This window comes from Hippocampus guttulatus, chromosome 16 (assembly GCF_054856545.1).
Source record: "Hippocampus guttulatus isolate MCC_2025c chromosome 16, RoL_Hgut_1.0, whole genome shotgun sequence".
Classification (NCBI taxonomy): domain Eukaryota; kingdom Metazoa; phylum Chordata; class Actinopteri; order Syngnathiformes; family Syngnathidae; genus Hippocampus; species Hippocampus guttulatus.
This window is the reverse complement of record NC_141276.1, coordinates 5,923,139-5,946,625: the sequence shown is the minus strand read 5'-3', so window position 1 is coordinate 5,946,625 and position 23,487 is coordinate 5,923,139. Positions and strand designations below refer to the sequence as shown.

Here is a 23,487-nt window from a genome sequence, read left to right as displayed (position 1 = left end):
CATCCACAATAATCAGCACATTGTTCAAAAATAAATACCTCTCATCATACTAAACGTAAGTGTCTTATGTTGTAATTTTGGATGGAGCAACTAAAGCCTGCAAACCTACTTTAAAGAGCCCCTTCAAGTGAATTCAAAGATTCGTTTCTGAATACATAATTCATGTTTGAAGACAACTGCCTATAAAGTGCAAAGACTGACATATGTGTCCTACTTAGTTGTGCAGATACTGTGTTAAACTGTTTCTCAACATTTCAGTAGTCCTGATTTTTTGGGGGGAATGGGGGCGTGGGTAAAACCTGGCCTTGACTTGGGCCATGGTATGAGTCACTCACCCCCACTTGAAAGAACTTGAATGTGTTGAAATTGATGTGCAGTTAGCTCCCTAGCTCTGCCTACTCCCGAAAAAAGAACTGGATTGTCTACTGGCATGGCTGCCTTACTGTTTCATTGTCAATCGAGAGTGTGCCCACTTCACATAGAGATAGGCAAAAGAGTGAAGACATGACAAAATTTAAAAATCTGACTTGACAGCTAACATGGGGAGTATAGGGCTTAGGCTGGTGTGGCTGCTTTAGAGTGCCTCGTCGTCACTGTGTGAAAAAGTGAAAAAGACAACCGGGTGGGATATAAGTCAGCCACCGGAGGCTTCAAACAAATATATTTCTGTTGTGGTGTGTGAAATTGAAAAGAAATGTGTTTTTACTTCACCGGGATTTTAAAAATAAGAGTCAAAAGACTTTGATAAAACTGAGGCATACATCAGTACATGTAATCTACTAATTGTTGAAAGGAGGACAATCGTCACACACAAGACCACTTAAGATGTTGACACATTTATTGTTGCATGGCGCTGGTAGAAATGCACAGAAGGAAATGCACAGTAACCACACAATACAATCTGGTGCAATACAATAGAGGGCTGCAATCTCATTGTTCTCATTCCCCTTTGCAGGCAGCATGATTAGGCATTGAGAGATGGGTGGACCTTTTTTTTCTGTGGAAGAAAATCTGATTTGGTTTGTGACAGACAAGTACAAAACATTTTGTGGTGAAATCCAGAAGTCCCACGCCCCTCCCCCTTTTTTTCTTCTCAGCGGTGAGGCGGAGACACCTTGTGGCTACAAAGTGCCACTCAGCACTTCTCGTGCAGGCCAACGTCAGCAGAGTCCCAATCGATATCCCACAAACGCTCTGAGCCGAGCAGTGGCGGTTCTGGGGGGGGGGGGGGGGCAACGGGGGCCAGTGCCCCTATAGCACCCATTTTGGCCCCCCCTGTGGCCCCCCCTCCGAGCGCAGATTACGCAGTCGTGCCGAGTCGCCGACGCGAAAGGTGGAACCATAGTACGTGATTTAACATTCTAGTTGGACCCTTTAGTGCGCTGCGCCATTTAAAAATGAGCGGGAAAATGAGAAGCAGTCCGCAGAGAAGGAAATTACCACGACACGAGTGCTATTTGCGTGTGTGTGTGCGTGTGTGCGCGCGCGTGTGTGTGCGCGCGTGTTTGTGGGTGTGTGTGCGCATGTGAGTGCGTGTGTGTGCGCGCGTGCGTGTTTGTGTGTGTGTGTGTGTGTAACTTTTTTAGTCTCCCTTTTTATTTTAATTTTTATTTAACAGGATCAATATATAAGACATTGCCTTTTAAAATTTGGATAATTATATGCATGTAAAACATCTAGCTTCAGTGTATTTGCAATTTTTGTCCCCGGCAGGCTGGTACCATATCATCCCCTGGCTTGAATATTCTCAACAGACGTATTGTTACGCTTGCAGACATTTTAGCCCTCCTAAAACTGTTTTTTTCTCATCACTGTAATGTTATGACTACAATTTCAAAGTCTGAAGAAATAAAAAGTCAAATAAGATTTCGAATCTGTCTTTTTAGCCCTGGGTTGAATGTGCCCCCCCATCAAAACCCCTGGCCCCAGCCCGGCCCCCTCAGTGAAATTGATCCAGAACCGCCCCTGGAGCCGAGTAGGAATCAAGATGACTGATTGATGGTCACTGTCAAGCATATTGCACTACTCATGTGTTGTCTTAAAAAAAAAAGACGAGAACATCGTGGTGACCACAGCAAAAAACAAAACAAAACAAAAACAAAAGCATTCCTGTAGTCAGCGCAGTGAGGATTAGAAGAGCTAACATTCGGTAGCATCATTTAATGAGACGGAAAAGTCCAGAAAATACTCCGGGAAGTCTCCAAAACAAGTCCACAGCCGAAGAAAGACACAAGCATAAAATTTGGAACCCAGGACACTTGATGTTTTCTTTCATTTAAGGTAGGTTAATGTTATTTTGCACTGTAATTGGGCCTACAAAATCTGTGTGCACTGTATGAAACACATGGGATTTAGATTTCGAAGATTTCGCCCAACGCTAGTGATATTCCTGCCATAAAAATTTTCATTTTATATTATGGAAGCTAAATTGTAGTAAAAAGTGAAATTAAAAGTGAAAACAGTATTATAAATGGAGTCAATCCACCGATGCAGTTCAATATTGGCCACAAGAGGACAGTGTGACTTCATGGAGGGCTAAAATGATGACTAACTCCTCAGCGCGTGGTAGGTCCAGTTTAATGAGCTCCTTCATTCATTGCTCAAAACCAATCATTCAGATTGCGACCTGACTAAAGGAAAGACGTGCTATAAACACAAAGTGGTCACCCTGAACCGCTCCGTTTAATGGCCTACTTCATGAACATACGCCGCGTTTAATGTTTCTCCATTACTGGCAAGTATTCAACGGACGTTAATGTGCACACATTTCCTGACGGCTGAAATGGGGATTAATTTTATAGATTATTTTTTATTTTCTCAAGAGAGGACTGAGTCAATGCTGGCTCGGTTGCTACGAAGAGAGGAATTTATTCTATTGGCCAAGAATGACGTCAATATTCTTGTTAGTAACAAAAGTGGTGCTAGTGGGACGCTTTTGTCATTTGTTAGAATCATGGAGGGACAATATTTATGACATGTAGACAAAATGAAATTATTAATATATAGAGTGACTTTTCGTCATTTAAAAATATTTGTCATAATAACGACAATAAAGATAATTTAACGTTTGATTGAGTTTTTCCTGAATGGAGGATGAAAAGGACGAAATTAACCTTTGAACCCAAGTCTTCCTAGTGCACAGCCGGTGGGCGTGGCCTGCCACCTTAAGACTTGGCCATGGTCGCGCACGCGCACTCAGCGTAGGCGCGCGCGCGCGCGTACCCTCCCTCCCTCCCTACCTGCTCGCTTGCCTGACTGTTGGTTCAGTCCGGTCACCTGGCACCACTTGCGGCATTCAGACAGCCTGTCAGCCGCACCGGAGGAACTGCACGCCGGTGAAGGCTGTGCTGGAGCTACGGAGAGCTCCGCGGAAGAAGTCTTCGCTGTTTGTTGGTGTGTTTAGTGTTCACGGATGTTGGCGAACATCGATTGCACCTCTGACCGGCATGGAGAGTCAGGGCAGCCGCTGTAAGATTGTGGTAGTGGGCGACGCGCAGTGTGGCAAGACGGCGCTGCTACACGTTTTCGCCAAAGACTGCTACCCGGAGGTGAGGACCAAGCCAGCTTTTCACATTATGCTTCTACATTTTTTTTCCATCAACGAATTAAATCTTATATGGACCCCCGTGAACGGGGAATTGAATAATGAAGTATCGCGGCTTTTCTGGGGTTCTTCAAACGTTTCGGGTCCAGGGACCCTTTAACTGTAGGTATGTTTGTCAACATCATGATGAATTGATTTATGTTATCCATTGATGAGATCAGCATTGTCAGATAGCTCAATGAAAACGATTCCCAAGATATAATTTCCCTGCAATAAATATTTTGCATGAAGAAAGTTATGCATTTTAAATATTGTCGAGAACACATGAATTTCTGGACAAATTCTTAATACTAAATCCATTATGAGTTTATGATTTGTGTGGACCTTTTTGTCAAATCCAAGTTTTAAACTTTTTGTTTTCAGACGTACGTACCAACCGTGTTCGAGAACTACACGGCCAGCTTTGAGATCGACAAGCACCGCATTGAGCTGAACATGTGGGACACATCAGGTGAGTCCCTTTCGCTTGTGTCCGTCCCCCTTATAAGCCGTCTCCTGTTTGACTTCTAGTTTTGACCCAAACGAATGATTCCATGATTACGGTCTTTGCCGGAGTGCCAGCCTGCTTTCTCTCTGTTTGTTTTCCCCTCACGTGACGACCACTCTCACGTCTTCCCATGCTCTGGCTCCAAGGTCAGGCGATACATCTGGGGCTGGGAAAGTTGGGGGTAGAAGCAAAGGTGGATAACTCGTGCTTATGTCCGTGCCAATCCCTTCATTTTTTGTGTGTGTTTCTTGGTCATGTGTCCACTGAAAATGGACTGTTGGGAAATACTTGCCCACAACTCAAGAAAAAATAGCAATTGAGTGACAGCTTGTATCCTGAAAAAACACGGCTCACTCCTAAATCAGCCTAGTCCTGTCAGTTGAATGTGAGAATAAAAATTATAGCTATAAGTATAAATTAACATGCTCTCGCTGCCCCTTTTCATGGCAAATTTAGGTTCATCTCTAGGCGCGGTTCATTAAAGTACGACCCCTGGAATTGAGCCCAAAAATGGCTGATTCAAATCAAAATGGCTGACTTCCTGTTCAATGACAAGAAGGCTTCAATTGTTATTTTCCCTTTTCTAAAGGCTTCAATTGTTATTTTCCCTTTTCTAAAGGCTTCAATTGTTATTTTCCCTTTTCTAGAAATTCATTTATTCAGGTTTATGGCTAAAATGGCTTTGGACAACTTACTGAGATCTTTTTTGACACCGGATTGGATGGAGATGACAGGACAAGTCAGCAACTACCCCGAGTGTTTAGGCTGGTGTTTTCCTGACCTTCCAATTGGAAGCTTTTCGCTACCTTATGACAGTTAAAATCATCAGAATCCGAGACCCCTACAAGGGGGATCGTCTACCGTCAACATTCCCAACCCAAAACTATCTTTAGATCTTTAGACGCTGCCTCATGCTCGGCCCCGGGAAAGAATGTTGTTGTTTTTGCATTGGCCCCTGAGTGTAAGTCTTCTTCAGCCTGCCACTCAGCGGCAATGCGTCCCCCAGAGGGCCGTAACTTAACTTAGGAGGGGCTCCTTATCACCGTAGCTAATGTCGCTGTGGGAATGTTGTGCTTCCGCGCGTCTTTATAACCCGGAACCACCTTTGCCGCCAGTGGTCTTTAATCTTTTTTTTTTTTTTTTGCTACCACAAATATGTCGCCTATCCACAGGGCACATGTGAGCCCCCCGCCCCCAATGTGTGTGTGTGCGTGAGTGTCACTTTACTGATTACTGGATTTAAAAAAACAACTAATATAACCACAATATAAGCCCCACTTATGGACATAAATCATAGCACTCGCTAGGATAGCGTAGCACTAGCACTGAACTTCGCATAGCATGCTAACGTAGCATGTAACCAGTAGGGACTGAACTTCACCAGCTGAAGAAGAGGTGCCATGAACTTACTTGACATGGACACGCACTTCAGGTGAAGCTAATTATCGTATCTTCGGTAATATGTGAAAACACAGACGGCGTGCTAACCTATCCTAATTTCCACTAATAACCCAGGCTAAATTTAGCTCCTTCCCGGCATAGAAAGCTTGTCTCTCATCAAGCTGTATCACTCTAACATTAAACCAGATAGGCTTAGCAAACTTGTACATTAAATCTTAAAAAAAATAAATCAATAGAGTTCTTTCTGTAATGGAGCTCCATTTCCCCCTGCAAGATTGATCAGGTGTCCAAATGTGACTTAGAGGAAAAGTTGACAGGAGGTTTTTTTTTTTTCTTGAACCTTTTTGATTTGCAACTAAGTGTATTTGTCTCTCTTTAAAAATCAATTGGCTATTTGCTTTGATATAGATCCTAAAACCTTTGAAGAATATCGGATCCTTAATCACAGGTTGACTTCCCCACCCCGCTGCCGGGCTTTGGTTGCGATCACAAAGCCTTACCGATCGTCTGGTCTTCCTCCATCTCGTGATCGCATGTCATTAAAGCGCTTCTGTCATCGGCCATCGATTGGCTGGATCTCATTAATTCCTCTTCTCGGATGAGAGCAAGGCATTCTGAGGTGTTTATGGAATTGATTTGCGAGCGTTATCGTGGCGCCTCTGTGTGGACTTTGTCTACAGTTTGGGATTGATTAAAAGCTGAGCTGCTTCTCTTTCTGAGGAGGGGGCTGTTGAAATATTGGAGAAGTGTCTTTCAAAAGGGTGTATAATATACGGTAATACTGTACCCCATCACAGTCTGGACATTTGGATGTATAATGTCATCGTTTTCCTACTCCTCCCTTTGTATAAAAATCATTGCGTACAGTTGTGCTGCTGTTATGTTATTTTGAGGTGTGTTGAACAGACTGGGAAGCCTGTTGTCGCTTCCGGAAAAAGCCAGACGGCAACTTTGTCTCTCTTTTGTGCTTTGAGACCATCTGGAAAATGATGCCAATTACAAAAGGGACTGGAGAGAATTCAAATGTTTGCCTGTGCGCCACACGACTGTGCTGCCATTTACCCTGACAAGGTCTTCCGGTGTATATTCGCGTCCTAATTGATTTTTTCAAGTAACCCTCACGGTCAAGTGATCCAAATGTCAATGTGTCTCGGCGAGAACTTCCCTGAGGGTCATTACTGCTGCTTTCACTCGATGCTCGGGAGGGAGGAGGAGGCGGTCCGTTGCTAGTCAGTCAGTCTGGGAGGTTGCAACGAGCCCGAGGCATTATTGCACTCTGCCTCTCTTCTCGATATAGTAGCGCTGCCTGGGAAAACGTCCGGCTTATCGCTCACGCTCGCCACATCTTTAAATGTTTTTCCATGTCAGGAGTCCAGAACTTCCTCTGTCTTTGACTGATCGTAACGTCTGTCATTCCCTTTTGTTGCAAGTAGCAAATTCCCCTTTCAAGACTAGGCTGCAGGATTCTTGAACTGTTTTGGATGTTTTCCTTAAATTTTGGGGTCTTTTTTTTTTTGTATACATAACGTAAACAACGGATGACGTTTTAATTTCAGTGTATTTTTAAATATCACATTTTTTTCAGCATTTAGAAATATATATATTTTCGATATGTTTTATTTTTGTAATTATTATGATGGAATATTTATATTTTAATTGTAATTTTATATTTGATTTTAAAGGTTTTGTTCATCATATTTGTTTTATTTTTCCAATAATATTTGTTACTTTTATTTTATTTGCCAAACAAATCACGTCTCTCTGTGGCAACGCCAGATGGAATAAATTGAAAGTCAACAAACACATTTTAGCATTTAACCCTTTCGTACGCTCATTAGCACCACCAACTGGACTGGAGTGTATCAGGATCTGCCTACCACTCTTGTATTGACTCTCATTAGCCTCTCAAGGTGAAACACCCTCATAGGGGCGCTTTGTTTTCCCTGCAAAGTGGCGCCAGCCTGACACCGGGCAGAGTGCATCAGCAGCTGGCCACGTCCCTCTGACATTCCTGATGTCTTTCTATTCGCATTCCCAACGCATTCCGGTATTTCAGGCATTCTGAAGCCTGTGCAAACAGCGAACAGAGCGGACGTTCAAACAAGCTTCATCCCGGTGGAGCACCCCTGGGTGCTACCATGTGACCTGACGCGATGTAAGCAGACACACAGAAACTGTCACTGTGACCTCATCTTGTACTTTCCTTTTTTTTTTTTACTTTTTGGGAAGAGAAGATTATGTTGTTTTGGGTTCATGAGGAGGATAAAAATCAAATAAATGTTTTTTTAAATGGGAGTTTCAGAGTGACTCAGCCTGGAGGCCGCCTGAGGCAATGAGCGCCGAATGACACGTGTTTTAATGACACGGGGCAGGAAAAAAAAAGGTGTGTGACATTGTTTAAAGGTTTTGCTCATTAACATTCGGCACGCTTGACTGAGATTCATCTTATCCAATTCAAAGATGGAAGATTTGTATTTTGTTAAAACCATTTTCTCATTTGGATATAGTTATCTTTTAGATAAGAGAGTGAATAGCACAAATCTGCATATAGTTGATGAGCCTCATAAATGCACTAAGATTTTTTTTTAACACCAAAAATTCTTGGAAAAAACAAGGATAAAACCCCAACAAGCATTTTTCACGAAAATTGAGGTTGCCCGCCCCCAAAAAAATTAACGTTTGAAAAAAAAAAAAAAGGTGAATCTGTGCTGTATTCATCAAGCGATTTACACTGTGTATTTAAAACAACCACATAGCCTATCTTTCCGTCCGGTCGCTTAACGCTAAAATTAACTTCGCATCCCTGTCATGTGGTGCTCTCAACCTTTAAGCAAATGCATTGATCAGAAACAACATTACAGTACTCACACATCATAAATTCTTTATCCATTGGGATGAAGGGCTAATATTAGTGCCGTACTGATGAGCTGAGGAGTTGAGATGTTTCACTGTCGAGTACAGTATTTCTTATTCTAGTCTTATACTGGCCTTGCATGACCAAAGGGGCACGCACACTGGAAACATCAACACAATGGAGTCACGAGCATGGTCACGGAACAAATCAAACTGATTTCGGAAGGTACCATCGTATTTACATTTTGGATTTCATAATTTAAAAAAACAAAAAAGAGCTCTAAAATAAGTCAACATGTTATTCCCCCATCGACACACTCGGCTGGAGTTTGTTATTCAACTGAACAAAATAATTGAAATTGTTGTCCCATCCACCCCAAAAAGAAATGAGAGAATAACACATTCTGCAAAGCTTTGAGTTGAACCTCCACAGTGGCCCTTAATGCATTGTTAGCTTTGTTATTGTTGTTTTTATTGATCCATTAAACAAAACAAATAAAACGATGCAAGGTGCATTTGCCAGTCATTAATTTTTAACACTGTTTGTCCAGCAGTTTGCGTGCGAGCGACGCTGTTTTGATGCCGCGCGTCAACAATGAGAAGGTTTACAGAGGGTATGGTGCGCGCGACCCGAAAGAATTTCGGGTGCGCTATTATAGATCCGAGTCAACACTGTAGAACACTATGAACTTGAAAATTGCTGAAGAAAAATTTCCAAGAAGCATCTTTGCGGTCATTTTGGGGCAGCGAGTGAATGTAAACCCCCTGACACTTGCTAAGCGGCGGGTTTACAGTGGAGCTGGCTTGAGCTCTCGGCAAAATCCCAGACAAACAAAAGGGCGAGGTGGATGGGAAGGCTTTGGTGGCACAATTAAACACATCGTTGGGCAGCCAGCAGCAGCAGTAGCAGAGCGAAAATGAGCGAGAATGTGAGTGTTCGACATCATTTCTTCAGAGAATGTGTTCTTGGGATGTTTCTCATCTGCAAAGCCCCTCAAAGAAACCGAAATAGCGAGAACTCATTTGAAGTCTCATCATCACAAAGAACAAAAAAAGAAAGAAAAATGGCGTTTGTGTTCTTTTGACTTTCGGAAGAAAGTGGGGGGCTGGGGGGGGGGGGGGGGGGGGTTGGATTACTTGGCTAAGTTGACCACTTAAAAACACTCCAGCCTCAGAACTATAACCAATGAATTTAAAACCACGTTTGCGTCGCCCGGAACCATGTTTGGCCACTTGCGCTGTACCATGGACATTTGACATTTGGTCAATGGAGGCTGTTGCCATGGGAAAGGGGAAAAAGAAAAACCACCGCCAAGTTTTGGGGTCGCTTTGAACTCACTGAAGTGTCACAGTGTCATATCAATCAGACGGCCGTCATTTTTGGCCGATTTGGCCCTGTTGCCTCCTCGGGGACGGCCGACGCTCTCGCTGTAGGTGCCGTGACGTGGAATAACGCCGCCCGATGGCGCCGTGCTATGCGATCCATCAGTAAGCCTAAACGGAGTTGCCTCCCAGCCGCGCTAGAGGAGAGTAATGATCGTACGCCTGCGCTGAATCCATTTTCAAACTTCCCCTCGCCTCTGGCCTTTTCTTATCAGTCTCCTCTCGCCGCCGTAACGAGAATTCCGAGCTATCTTCTCTCGCCGTCGCTCAGCTTTACTCCCCACTCGCTCCCGTTTCCGCCTGTCCAAGTGCTTTTGAAGCGGCTAATTGAAGGTAAAACATTCGCATTGAATCCAAGGCATCAAAGCATCTGTCAGTCAGCGTGGGGCTCCTGACTGCGTCATTTCACTTGAAGACTTTCAGACGGAAGCCCAATTTGTCTGCCAACCTTCTTAGCTCCTGTGGATATGCGCCATGCGTTTGAGATGCATGTAAGATCGCAACCCGCAGGAGCGCCGAGAGGCTTTTAAAAGCATTCCGATTACCGAAACAGAAAATTCCATCCATCCACTTTTCTGATCCGCTTATCCATCACAAGGGTCGCCGGGGCATGCTGGAGCGGAAATCCTCTTTTGTCCAGTTATAATGTTTGTTTGGACTTTAGTTTTGATGGTAGCTATTTGTTTATATATATTTTTTGATCATATTATGTGACCCAACATCTGAGTTTTTGAAGATGCAAGCCATAATTAAGACGTTATGTCCACTCAAACTCAAATAATGTCACACTCAAAGGCATATATTCTTTATCCTCCTCGGAAAAAGGACTAATATGACAGTACCTTACTGAGTCTCATACAGTAGAAATACTATTCGTCTTTGGTTGTGTCACCATGACTGTATTATACTGCCTCCTGGTGGCCAAAGTAGGCATACCAGAAGTAGCGGCTATATTCAGGGAACAAATTTAACTTTTCACCTCAATGCGCCACTGTAACTTATTTTTTGGTGGGGGGGGGGGTATGACATTTGTCGCGATGTTAAAGTTGAGTGCAAGGCTGTCGTAGATGAAAACTACGTGACTCGATACTGGATACACTTATTGCACCCCCACTTCCCACAATTTGGGAATCCGAGTTATACAACATAAAATCAACACTCTCGAGTCTAATGTGTGTTATATATTTTTTAAATTATTTTGTAATATAATCAATGTGTGTGTTTTTTTTTAATATATGACAACAAACAATATCTTGTTAACCCGGCAGTAGTGAAGGTTTAATTCCCGCAGACAGAAAGAACCCACCCCGCACCCCCACCCGTGGTCTCAGTGTAAAGGCATCATGCCCTCCCAGACCACCCTTCACCTTCATCTTCCACCTGTCATCCGCCAGCTTCACGTCGCTCGCGCGCACCGCAGCTCCCATCATTTATGGATGACATTATTTATAAACATGCTTGCTCGCTTTCCCTGCTCACCCGCTGTTTTTGTGGAAGTGAAATTGCACTGGGAAAGTAGCTTCGCGTCCCTCTCCCAGGAGAGGGCGGGGGGTGGGGGGGGGCGGATTCACAGTGCACGAGGGTATAGACAGATTGATAGCGCTGTGATGGGAACACGGTCAGACCAGCCTTTCCATTTTTTTTTTTTTTTTTTTTTTTTTGCATGCTTCGATGAGTCCAGTGCGGAAGAACTTATTAAAAAATAGAACTTGAATGAATTCCCACCTGTGGACACAGCTCAATCTCAATTTTCTCTTCCCGCTTGTGAAATCATATCGAAGTAAGTGTCTTTAAGTTGGGACTTGGATCATACCTTACCATGGCTTCAGCACGAGGACAGAAAGAAAACGGAAACGAACAAAGTGTTTTGGGGTGGTCGGGGGGCTGCCTGCTGTCTCCGAACTTTGATTAGAATGATAGTCGGCTGTTTGTAGATGAAAACGTGCTCCCAGCACGCCTCAATAAGTGCAGCGGTCACGTTTTTTTTTTTTTTTAACCCCCACCCCGCATTGTTCCCAAAGGGTGCAGTCGTGTGGCAGCATGCTGAATAGAGATCCATGCAGTTGTTTTTGGATGGACAGTTTTGCAATAATTCCAACAGAATACCTGCTGCATGGAGTGGCGGCCATAATTATAAACCTTGCTGAAATCGACCCGTTTTGAATAGATGGACTTGTCGACACCATCCTCGCTTTTTCTCATTGAAACGCAACCTTTGATCTGTATCGGCGCGCTTTCAACAGACAGACAAACGGAATGAATGCAAATCGGCGACACAAGACCGTGGAGGCGGAGGAGGAGGAGCTGTGAGACTTGAGTACGATCAGAAGGGAGGGCTCAGTGGGCTTGAGGGGCTGCAGGCGGACAGACAAACCTCCAACCCCCATCTCGCCGCGTGTCGGCGGGAGGTTAACAGTCACGCTTCTGTTTGATGCCTCCCCACTTCTACCTCCATTATCGTCCCCCTGAGTGGCTAATGTCACCAAGTGGATGACGAGCCGCAAATACCAGACGCTGGACGCTTTTCTAGTTCAAAGGCAGGTGCATCCCGTGGTGATGCCACCACTTGCGACTTTGACGGGTAGCTCGCAGACGTGACGGGTTCACGGCATCTTAACCCAAGGTAGCTCACACCTGGAAATCCTGACAGTCGGCTCAGCTCTTTGTGGACTTTTGAAACAAACGCTCTCAACCTTCAATTTGTACTTTTGGTTTCCGCCGCATCCCGTTTAGGCGGTAAACTAGCCTGGGCAAAAATAATGAGGAGGAACCTCACCCCATAAGTTTTACGCTAGTCTGCATTGTGGCGATAGACGTTTGTGTCATATTTTCACTCAAAATTGTTGATTGTTAAGTTCGACAAGGGCCTCAATCATTATATCTTTTTTTTTTTTTTGTTCTACCACAACCAATTTAGGCAGTTAATCCAGAAACGAAGTTATTACACTCATGGGCATATTTCTGGGTCGCCTGTGGCTGTAAGAGTTGCAGAAACAATGATTGGATCACAGGAGGTGTGTGTGTGTGTGTGTGTGTGTGTGTGCGTGCGTGCGAGCGTGCGTGCGCGCGCGCGAGCGAGCGATCCACCGTAATCATTTCCCGCCATGCTAAGCCTTCCTTGCTGGAAAGTGCTCTCTTAAACAACAAAAAAACCCCAACAACAATCCAAACAACATGCTTAATAGGTCCAGTAAAATTGCTGTCGGGTGTCGGTGGCAGCAGCGTTCTCTGGAATTGGCGCTTCCTCCATTTCTGCATTTGCACTGAACATAATAATGAAGACAAAAACAACAACCAGCTTTTACATGTTTCCCCCAAGGGCAAATTACATATTTATACACTCGGAAATTAAACGGCTCAGTGGTCAAACAACACATAATTTTAGCAAAAAAAAAAAAAAAATCTGGTCTTGAGCTATGGCAACACGCTTGGATTAAATTGTCCAGCGTTTGAGGCCATAGCGAGACTTGTAACATCCACTTGAGGGGACTGTCTCATAAAATACGACAACAAACATGAATCCGCTGTCGATTTTTATCTCCCTTTTACGGGCAGCACCAACACAACAACAAGGGGAACAACAACGCTTTAATATGCTCACCGTGGTCATGTTTCAACATGCGACATACACCGCCAAACGAATTTCAAGCGAATGAACGATACGAGCAACAACACAAGTCACCCAAGCACTAAATCAAGAGCTGCTTGTTGCATATTGTGCCGAGCGGGCTTTCTCTGTTCCTTTTTTTATGTATTTATGTATTTATTTTATTGGGACTTGGGACAGTGCACATTAATCAACACAAGACAATAAACAGTGTAAATACGTCGGACTTAGCATGAATGCTAGTTTTCAGCCATCGTTTCTTTTTGGGCTCCTGCTATTGTCTGTGAAACATACTTTTCGTTTCCTTTTTATGGGGGGGGGGTCATAGGTTCTTGTGTTGTTGCGTCACTGGGCTTTTTCCCTGTTGCCAAGAAATGTTACAAATATGTTTTTTTTAACTCATTTTGCTAGCTTGTGTGTTTAATATCAGCATTATGCAACCGAGGCAATTAGCATCACGACACGCGTCAACATTCCGCCCTTGACGGATTTGATGCAGAGAAACACGGTGACTTTTCCAACTAAAATATTTTTCACCCTCTCTTAACAACTCATTCAGTACCAGCCAATTCTAAACCATGTCTGAAAAGACGTTTAAAAACGTCTTTGGGAGTGAATGAGTTTTAATAAATAAACCCGAAGTTCTTTACTTTCGCTCTAATTGCCCCACAGGGATAAATAAAGTTTTCTGAATCTGAATTTGTCATCAGTCCATCTCGGTACCAGTCCGAGGCCGTTGATTGGTGACCAACGTAATACGAGATTCTAAATATACTCGATAGCTGTAGTCTCGCGTGTGTCCTCTTAGCTCTGCTTCGCATTGTTTATTTCTATTTGGGTGTACCACCGGCAATAAAAACTCTCCTTGCCAATCCCCTTCTTCTTCTCCGTTTCTACTTAATGGCCACTAATCATTCATGCGCTGGAGTTATTGGCCTCTAACAGTCTTTGCTTCCCCCTCAAAGAAGACGCCTCCCCCCACTTCCCCATCCGCCCGGGTTGCTACGATACTCAGCCGCCCCGGCACCAAAGGTGAAACCTCAGGGAGGAGAAACATCTGCGGGAGAGGAGCGTCTGTGTTTTCTCGGGTTACGCTTTAACCGGCTCATTCTGGATGTTCTGCATGTATTTGCCGACATTTGAGAGCGTATTTAAACCGCTTTTGTTTTGTGTGCGCGCCCGGTGTCTTCGGCGGCCTAATGAGGCTGTTTGCTTGCCATATGCGCGCCGACACATCAGAAACCCTTCAGGCAAAAGTCCCCCCCACCCCCCACCCCCCCGGCCTTTCACTTTTTTGCAATGAGCAAACAGTGAAAATGTGAATATTTCAATGAAAGCTTGAAAGCTTCGGCAAGTTGCTCAGCCACTATCGAAAAGGCCTTTCTTGTTTTGGAGTCGAGATGTTTTCAACACAGGTCAGAGTTTTATTTCGATGGCTTTGAAATTGAGTTCAACACTTTGGTTGAGTTCAGCAGTTTAATTGAAGCTGCCATGGGAGCTGGATTGTTTTGTTGAAAAACTTAACATGGCATAAACAATTGAAGTATGCCCAGTGGGGTGCCTTGTGGTTTCCCAAAACCGTGCATTTCTTGTTAATTAATATGGAGCGTGTCCTTGTACAAGTCTTTGTCTACTGTAATTGAGCCTGGATTGTTTTTCTTTACTGCCATTCAAATTTTATCAATTTTAAAGAAGCTAATAAAAAATCGTGTGGGGCTTCATAGGACATATTATTGTAAAGACGATTTTTATTTTTTTAACTTGGCCTCCCCATAGAACAACAAAGCTTTGCCGTACAGAAAACATCATTTTATGATGATTGGTTGTTGAATGTCAACAGTGTAGCCACACATTTAGTGCACAAATGCATCTTCAAAATTTGAAGGTTGACGACCTTCATGGTCCGGTCAGAAAAAAAAAAAAAAAAAGTTGTTTCTCTGTGTGCGCTGGTACCAAACGGGGCTGCGGACCCCTGCTAAAGAGAATGGATGGATGGGTGGTTTGACTTCGACAAAGTGGTGCATGGGAAACTGTTTATCCCAAATTAAAAGCCAACACCCACTCAGGCCAAAGCTACCCCCCCTCCCTCCTCCCACCACGCGCTTGTGTGTCTGTCCTTGTCTTGTTCCCGTTTGACCTGATGTTTTGTTGTTGTTTTTTTTTTTTTAACACCCGGTTCCTCCAGATTCACTTAACCTTTTCTCCGTCAAGAAGGGCAGAGCGCCGGTGGTTCTTTATTTGATCTGTCCAGCCGAAAGCGGCGGTCTCGGCTCGACCCCAACCGCCGTTTTTTTTTTCTCTTTTATCTTGTGTCAACGGGCTGCTGTGAGGTGATAAGCTGTTTTGTGTTGTTTTGTTTTTTGCATGCTTGCCTCTCTGTCTCGATGCTTCTCCTCCCTTTCAAAAGGCACTTTTAATCGATTATATTGAAAACACACAAGACGCACTCACGCACTTTGTCGAACACGCCGACAGCGGTGATGAATCGGACGCTACACTTCAGCTGGTGCCGGCTGCATTTGCATTTCTTGAGAAAAGACTTGAAATGAAAAGTATTTTTTGTTTCTTTATCAATGCTTCTGCTAATTGGCTTTGATTTGGTCGAGCCCTCCGTGCGCTTTTCGCCTCTCTCGGAGGACGTTCGGTTTGACTTTGCCAGAAGTGCTGAGGCGGCTCCCCCGGTCACCCGTAGGGGGAAATAGCGTGCGTGGTTTTCTCGGCCGACATGAAGGCCCGTTGTGACCGTGACCTGCCAATCATTTTGATGTTTGCGGTTGATGCATCCATCCCGACGGCCTCGTTATGCTTGCTCTTAATTTCAACATTGAAACCTTTCTAAAGTGCCGACCGCTTCATTTGCACGATTTTTGCCTGATTCCCCACTTGCTTCTGTCATCACGTAAACGCCTCGCCTTTTTTCAATGTCCTTGACTGGTCCTCCTGAATGGAAACAATTTTTTTGTCATTTTTGGTGCCCGAAAGGGTTAATTGCTTGCTGAAAAACAACATTTTCTGATCTTACTTTGCACGACAAACTCAACATCTCCGCTCGGCCCGAGGGCTGAAAAGCATCCATTTTTGACGTGCAGCCTGCGAGCGCGTTCCAGGCTGTTTGCGGCATTGTTCTCAGCGGGGAGCGTTAGCGGGTCACCCTTGCGGGGGTAATTCGGCGCTCTGAATGAATTTGCCGCATGCTCGCCCATTGTTGTCATCTTATTCTGTCACTGACAAAAGAGAACACGGGGATGCTAAAAACAGGCTGCGCTCGCCTTTGTGCACCTCTGACTGAGCTGCGCTTTAACAAGTTGAATAGTTGACGAGCAGGAGTGACGCATGCGGCACAGTCTCACGGTATTGATGCCGTTGCTGTTCAAAAAGTATCCGTCTGGATGGCCACCGGTTTCTGAGAGGGAGGAGCGGCGCAGTTCCAAGAGCGCCGGGCAAAATTCCGAGACGGTTTGAGCAATGCCTCTAAAGGCTTCAACCTTTCAGCTTGGCCTTTGTGCTGCTGCTTTCCAGATGAGGAACAAAAGCTGGGCTGCCCTTGCACCACCACGGCCTCACTTTGAGAAACACTCCACATTCTTACTTTGATAATAGAAGACCACCCTCATGCCGAACCAAACCCTGAGAAAGAGATGGAGTGTTAAGTTAGGACTTGAAGTATAATGATCTGTAAAAATATGCTTCAAATTTCGTCGCCTGTGGCGTCATTGGTTACTCTAACAAGACCTGTGCAATGCTAAGTGATACTTGTTCGAAGAATAATTGCTGTGCAAAGACTGAGAACTGTGTGCGCAATGGCCAGCTACTTCATTACAATTACTTGGACCATTTCTACCTTTGCAGTATGTAGTTAGCTAGCTAGCTAGCTATGCCGACACCCCAAAACGGACCAGCTTGGTGTCGTCATTTCAACGCCTAGGCATTATGTACTATATATTTTTTTATTATTCAGACAACCTTGGGTGTAAGTATCAGGAAGTGTGCCACTTCCTAAATTGCCACTGTGACGTGGAGCAACACGGCACCAAGCGGGGAAGTGTCGCAGCAGATGAGCCCGTTGTCCATCCCTTGGCTTAGAGCAGCTGCCAGCTAGCGAGCTAGTTAGCTAGCTCGCCAGCTTTCTAGCTCGCCAGCTAGCTGTTTGAGCAATGTAGCCATAGGCTAAGTAGGGTTAGTTTCTATATATTTAGGGTGGGAGTGCAGTTAGAGATTCAAGTGTGGGGTAAAAATGTTCTTGTAAAATCCTCATAGAGGGGTTTATAATGTGAGGTTGAAGAAGTCAGTGGAGGTTGTGGCTATAAAAACTGTACAGTACATAGGCATCTTCATTTTTCTTCTGAAGCAAAGGTTCTGGCTGCTCGGTACAAGATCAGCAATAGATTCGAGAAATATCTGCAATTGCGACTGATGAAGTTGGCTGTTTTCCTCCTACCAACCAACCAACCAGAGAATGGAATAATGCAGATGGCATCGGCGAAAGTTTTGAAATCTGATTGGTTGAAGAATGGAAATAAAGTTTTTAAGACAAGATTAGTATGGGTGAATTCAGCAAATGAAAACAACATGGAAAGGATTGTGTTGACTTTCACAAAACCTCCTAATGGACATCATTTTGCATATGGTCAGGGGGATGAACGCCGCTGGGGCTCCTGGGACAAGCTTGCATGTTTATTTCTTGCTGCCGGTACTGACCTTGTTCTCACCATATGTGACTCATTTTTTGTGTGTGATTCTGTGTGTTTGTGTGTGTGTGTGAATCCGCAGGCTCCTCCTATTACGACAACGTGAGGCCGCTGGCATACCCCGACTCCGATGCCGTCCTGATCTGCTTTGACATCAGCCGCCCCGAGACTCTGGACAGCGTCATTAAAAAGGTCAGTGGCTTATTTTTTATCACATCCTCACACATGTGGCTTGGTAGCGAAGTAACGAGTAGCAGCCTCACTGCTCCTTTTTATCAAAATATCCACTTGACCTTCAATCCTCTGCAGAATGGAAGGTCAGGGGTTTGGGATGGGTGGGGTCTGAGCGTGCGGGGGCGGGGGGGGGGGCATACGATACGCAAATGAGCTTTGAGAGTCCGTATCAAAGATGAGAGGCCGCACACGGGCGCAAAATTCCGACTAAAGAGTAGAGAAGCTGGTGGAAGATTTGTTCTTCTGACGATGTGCAGCGCTATGCGCTTGTGCACAGTTGATCAAGATTGTCTCAGGACAACCGTTTGAGGACGGGAAAAATAGTTTGACTTTGCCATTGGGCTGAAGAATTAATCAATTTCAAATTGACATCACAGTATAGTCGTTTCGTGGGTTTTTTTTCGATAGAATATTTTATCAAAGGCATTTTCTGTTGCGATGATTAGTGGGCTACTGGTGGGCTTCGGAGTGTCTACCCCCTGCAGACTTTGTAGATCTACACCCCAGGACCCCATCGAATACGTGGACAGGCTTCAGTGGAGCCTGTCAACAAGCGCAAGTGTTTTCCCATGAATCCCCTCGGCACAGGGAAAGGCGAAGGGGGTTGCCGTGACCCCTGACCCCCGAGCCGTCGCCCTGTTAATCTCATCGCAGGACCGCGTTCAAAACCTGTTGCAACAACCGCCATCCCAAATTAGACTTTTGACTTGCGTTGACAAGCAAGGCTGCCGCGGGGAGGAACAATCAAAGCCTTTGACTGGGGCTTGTTTTCAGGGGTGGGGGGCGAGGCTTGAGAGGTCAGATGTATTTTTTTTTTGTTTTGTTTTTTTTAAATATCACACAGGCTGAGCGGAGGGTCTGACAATGGTCATGTGGTATGCAAAATGTTAAATATTCCGTGCTGTGCTGTGTCCTTGTGCATTTGTGTGACACATATTGAGACAAGTGTTGTTTCAGCTGAGCCTCATTGGCCACAATTTGGCACACGCAAGTTGGAATCAACTGGTTTCTCCATCCATCCATCCATCCATCCATCCGTAAATCCATTTTTTCTACCATTTCCAGCTTTTGTATCTTTTCCACCATGCGTATTTAAAAGAACCACTTCCCATAGTCTTTCAGTCCGCTAGTTTAATGTTGAGTCACACCTATAGTGCGGTTCAATGTAAGAACCAAATGCACCTTTTTAGAATCTGGCAGGCAACCCAAATACACAGAGCCAAGCGACCCAATCACAATGAGATTTCTTTTTTTTTTTTTTTCCAAAATCATTTTGCCTTACTTTTTGCTACCATCGCATTTGGGTCCTGAATGCAGCTTGATTGCTCCCAAGGGCAAGACCACTCATTTGATTGTTGGACAGAGTTTGGGGACTGTGGGAATGCAAAAAAAAAGAAAGAAAGAAAGAAAGCAACCCACAGTGTTGTTGTTTGTGTCCACAGTGGCAGGGGGAGACGCAGGAGTTTTGTCCCAACGCCAAAGTGGTGCTGGTGGGCTGTAAGCTGGACATGAGGACAGACGTCAACACGCTGAGGGAACTCTCCAAGCAGCGCCTCATCCCCGTCACCCATGAGCAGGTAACAAGGACACACGACCTATAAGTTGGTCCTCTTTTTTTTGGAGTGGGGGGGGGCTCAATATTCCCCGAAAGTCACTCATGAGACTCACAACTGGGTAACGACCCGGAATAGGCCAGAGCAATAGCCAAGATCGGCTCAGAGCAAAACCGTGGAGTCGGTTGGGATGGCAAAATCAAAATCAGCTCTTCTTTATTTGTAGGTGAGAATGTTGACGTTTCGCTCGGCTCTGCACTTTTGTTGGCGTTTTCGCTGACCCCCGTGACCGTGGACACCCGCGCGGATTTGCATGTTCCGACGCTAGAAAACGGACGTTGACAAACGAGCGAGCCCGGCCTCTCCGACCTCCGCGTCGGTTTGAGGCAGGCCCGATAAACCGCTCGGCCGAGGCGCGAATTATAATCAGCTCGTTCCGTCGGATGGGTGCCCGCACAAAAGCCGTCACGGCAACAAAACAAAACAAAAAAAGCTGTCTACCGTGTTGTCTGAGTTGACGCGGCCTTCAACAATAAATGGTCAGCACCTGGGAAACGGAGCGCTCGTGTAAATAAAACGCGTCAACAAAAGACGGCCTGACACGCTCCGCCGTGTCGAACAGGAAGGAGGGGAACCACCGTCAACGCTTTAAAAGCCGCCTTCTCACCGGACACGACATTAGGTACACCTGCAAGTTTTTAAAAACACAATCTAAATCAACAAGAGGAGCAAATCGGGACTTTTAAAAAATGAAGTACAACTAAAATTATGACTGAGTTGCCTGACTTTTTTTTTTTTTCCTCTTATAAAGTTTTGGTTTATAACATTCGAACTTTTTTTGTCATCCATTTTGACTTCTTGACAAAAGTAACTTTTTATGACTTCATACATTTTTTCTTGAAACCTAAGATGCTCTCGTAAAAAAAAATATATATATATATATTACGAACGAACTTACAAGTTCGTAATGTAATGATTTTCCAATTTTCCTAAAAAAAGAAAAGGATATTTTGTTCATTAAAAAAGTGAGAATTATTTTAGCAGTAAGCAGTGAATATTTTCTATGTAGTATATTGACTTAAAAACTGCTGTTTTTCCTCAAAAACAAAGAAACCCCTTCTCTCAACATCACGGGAATATTTTACGTTTGCATTGGTTTAATTATTTCTGCCCCCCCGCCCCCCCCCCCCCAAAATAAAACCTCATAAAACCTTTTGCCACAGAGTTACAGCTTTGGTCTAAAAAAACAAACAAACAAAAAAAAGTCCGACTCTTGTGTTTACATTTTTCTTCAGAACATTGATGTTGGTGTTTCAAAAAAAAATCATTAAAAAGTTTTCCTTTTTGATATTAATGTTCCGGCTTTTGTTCCCGAGAAACAAAAACGCCTTTCACCTCCATATTGCCTTTTGTCTTGCACGCAGGGCAGCACCATTGCCCGGCAAATGGGCGCCGCGGCCTACGCCGAGTGCACGTCCAAAGTTTCGGAGAACAGCGTGCGGGACGTGTTCCACGTCACCACGCTTGCGTCGGTGCGCCGGCCCCACAAGCCGCCGCTCAAGCGCAGCGCCTCCCGCCGGGCGCTCAAGCGCACATCCCAGCTCCCCCTCCCGCCGCTGCCGGGCCGGAATGAGCCCGCGGACCAAGCGCCCGTCCTGAGGAAGGACCGAGCCAAGAGCTGCGTGCTCATGTAGAAACGATATGTGTACAGAAGTATATACCAGAGGACGCCTATTTATTATTTTTTTTGTTGCACTGCAGGAGATGAAAAATGAAGTTGCACTGTGGGGAATTGGCTTCTTTTTCGGTGTCATTTCATGTTGAGAATAAGGCCTTAAGGTGACACGCCAGGCACAAGGACGCTGCCGTAGTGGAAGTGTGGCGAGTCAAGAGCACAAGTATCGTTCAGAATCAGGATGATGATGGTGATTGTAAAAAAAAAAAAAAAAAGGATTGGAGCCATGCGGCGAGTGGGTGGTTTGTTTCCGAGCCGTGCGCACGTGTCGCGACCACAAGTGCTTTTGATTGAGAAAAAAAAAAATCAGAACCCATTTGCTTATGTTTGCAACACCGCCGTTGTGTTTCGTGTTATTTTGTGCCGACTCTTCACGTTGCGAAAATAAAGCGCCAGCTTGATTGCAGATGGCCAATTTCATTGCTGGCTGCTGTTTATTTTATTGGCACGCCGCACATGCCGATGATGTCATTCATGCTAATGCTTAAAAGGCACAGACTAATCGCTGGAAATGAAATGTGCGTTCTTCTCCTGCTGTTGTAAGGTTTGTGTGTGTGTGTGTGTGTGTGTGTGTGTGTGCGCGCGCGCGCTCCGGCAGTGGTTGTCTAAAATCAGTCCAAGTACCGCTGTCATGACCAACTTTAAAATACAATTTAAAAAAAAATAGTGTTCACCCCCCCCAAAAAGTTGTATTTCTAAAAGGTATATTTCTTAGAATTGTAACATTATGCACAGTTCGAACATTAACATTGCAACTACAGTAAAACTTAAACAGTATGTTCGAAATTATTTGATGACTTAATATCAATTTTAAAAACACAGTGAAAGATTGCATGCAAATGTCCTGAAGTTAAATCAACTCAACTTTTACCTTTAAGATGGAAAGACCTAGATGGAGGATGCATGTTTTTGTTTTAGTTCTCATGTAAGAAGGAACACAGGCATCAACGTTGACACAACTAAAGCACACTCATGCAGGGGGTGTTGCCTTTAGCAGTGCGTTAAATCTAACGACCTTTCCCTCATTGACACTTCTCAGCTTTTATTGCGTTTGACTGCTTTGCTTGGCTCCATTGTATGCATTAATCAACCCACGCACTTTTCCTTAAGTGCTTCTAATTTGAATATGACAGACCGTTGATATTGCTTTTAAGTGTTTTATTTTTGTGTGGTGATGGGGGGGGGGTGTCTTAATTCCTGATATTTCCGATGCTGACACTCAAACACTCAAATACGCTTTCTCCGAAGGGGATGGCAGGTTGTGTGAAAAAGAGGGAAAAGCGGCGGCACTTTTTGCCAGTTCTGTCGACTCTCCGCGTTTCTAAAGTGGGGTCGTGAGAGTGATTGACAACCTGGAAGGGATTGAAACAGCTGTTTGCACGCTCGCGCGTCAAGGTTAAACTGATGCAGAACATTGCCGAGAGACACTTGCTGCGATAAAGAGCAAACAAACCCAAAAATGTGAATGCTCTCTAAAATTATGAAGGTGCTCGGATTCATTTTTGGGGTGGTTGAGCACTAAAAAAACGCATCTATGTACATATTGGATGCCAGACACTAGTCGGTGAATGGCTTCACCTTTTGTGTAGTCGATGGGTAATGATCGGGCAGTCAAATTTGACGAATTGATGATGTCATAGTAGTGCGGTATTATTTTTCTTGACGAACTTTGGAGCAGACAAAGTGTGCCTGTTGACCAGTTTAAATGAATGTGACTACGACGGTACAGTTAGCCTTATTAGCCTGCTAGCAGCATGGACAGCAGCCTCACATTATTAGCATATTAGCATTTTTACCTTACAACAGCATAGCATTATTTTACATTTCAATAGCTTTATGCAGAGCTTGCCCATATTTGGGTCATAGCTTGTTTTAGCTTACTAGGGGCGTGGATATTAGCTTTGCGCTATCGTACAATGTCAGCATTTTGAGCCAACAACGG

The 23,487-nt window shown here is 44.5% G+C and overlaps 1 protein-coding gene across 1 annotated transcript; it reads left to right on the top strand.

The window, feature by feature from the left end:
- The first annotated feature begins 3,244 nt into the window (after nucleotides 1-3,244).
- Nucleotides 3,245-21,965, top strand: rnd2 (Rho family GTPase 2). Its single transcript, XM_086133231.1, has 5 exons — nucleotides 3,245-3,548; nucleotides 3,968-4,055; nucleotides 18,106-18,215; nucleotides 19,700-19,834; nucleotides 21,235-21,965. Exons 1-5 carry the CDS (start codon nucleotides 3,447-3,449, stop codon nucleotides 21,502-21,504), a joined length of 705 nt encoding a protein of 234 aa, XP_085989357.1. The 5' UTR covers nucleotides 3,245-3,446; the 3' UTR covers nucleotides 21,505-21,965.
- The last annotated feature ends 1,522 nt before the right edge of the window (nucleotides 21,966-23,487 follow it).

Bases quoted from the DNA above. Each gene is read 5' to 3' on its own strand.
- rnd2 (XM_086133231.1), top strand. From the start codon at position 3,447: ATGGAGAGTCAGGGCAGCCGCTGTAAGATTGTGGTAGTGGGCGACGCG. The intron at 3,549-3,967 runs GTGAGGACCAAG...TTTTGTTTTCAG, and splicing joins CCAAAGACTGCTACCCGGAG to ACGTACGTACCAACCGTGTT. The intron at 18,216-19,699 runs GTCAGTGGCTTA...TTGTGTCCACAG, and splicing joins TGGACAGCGTCATTAAAAAG to TGGCAGGGGGAGACGCAGGA.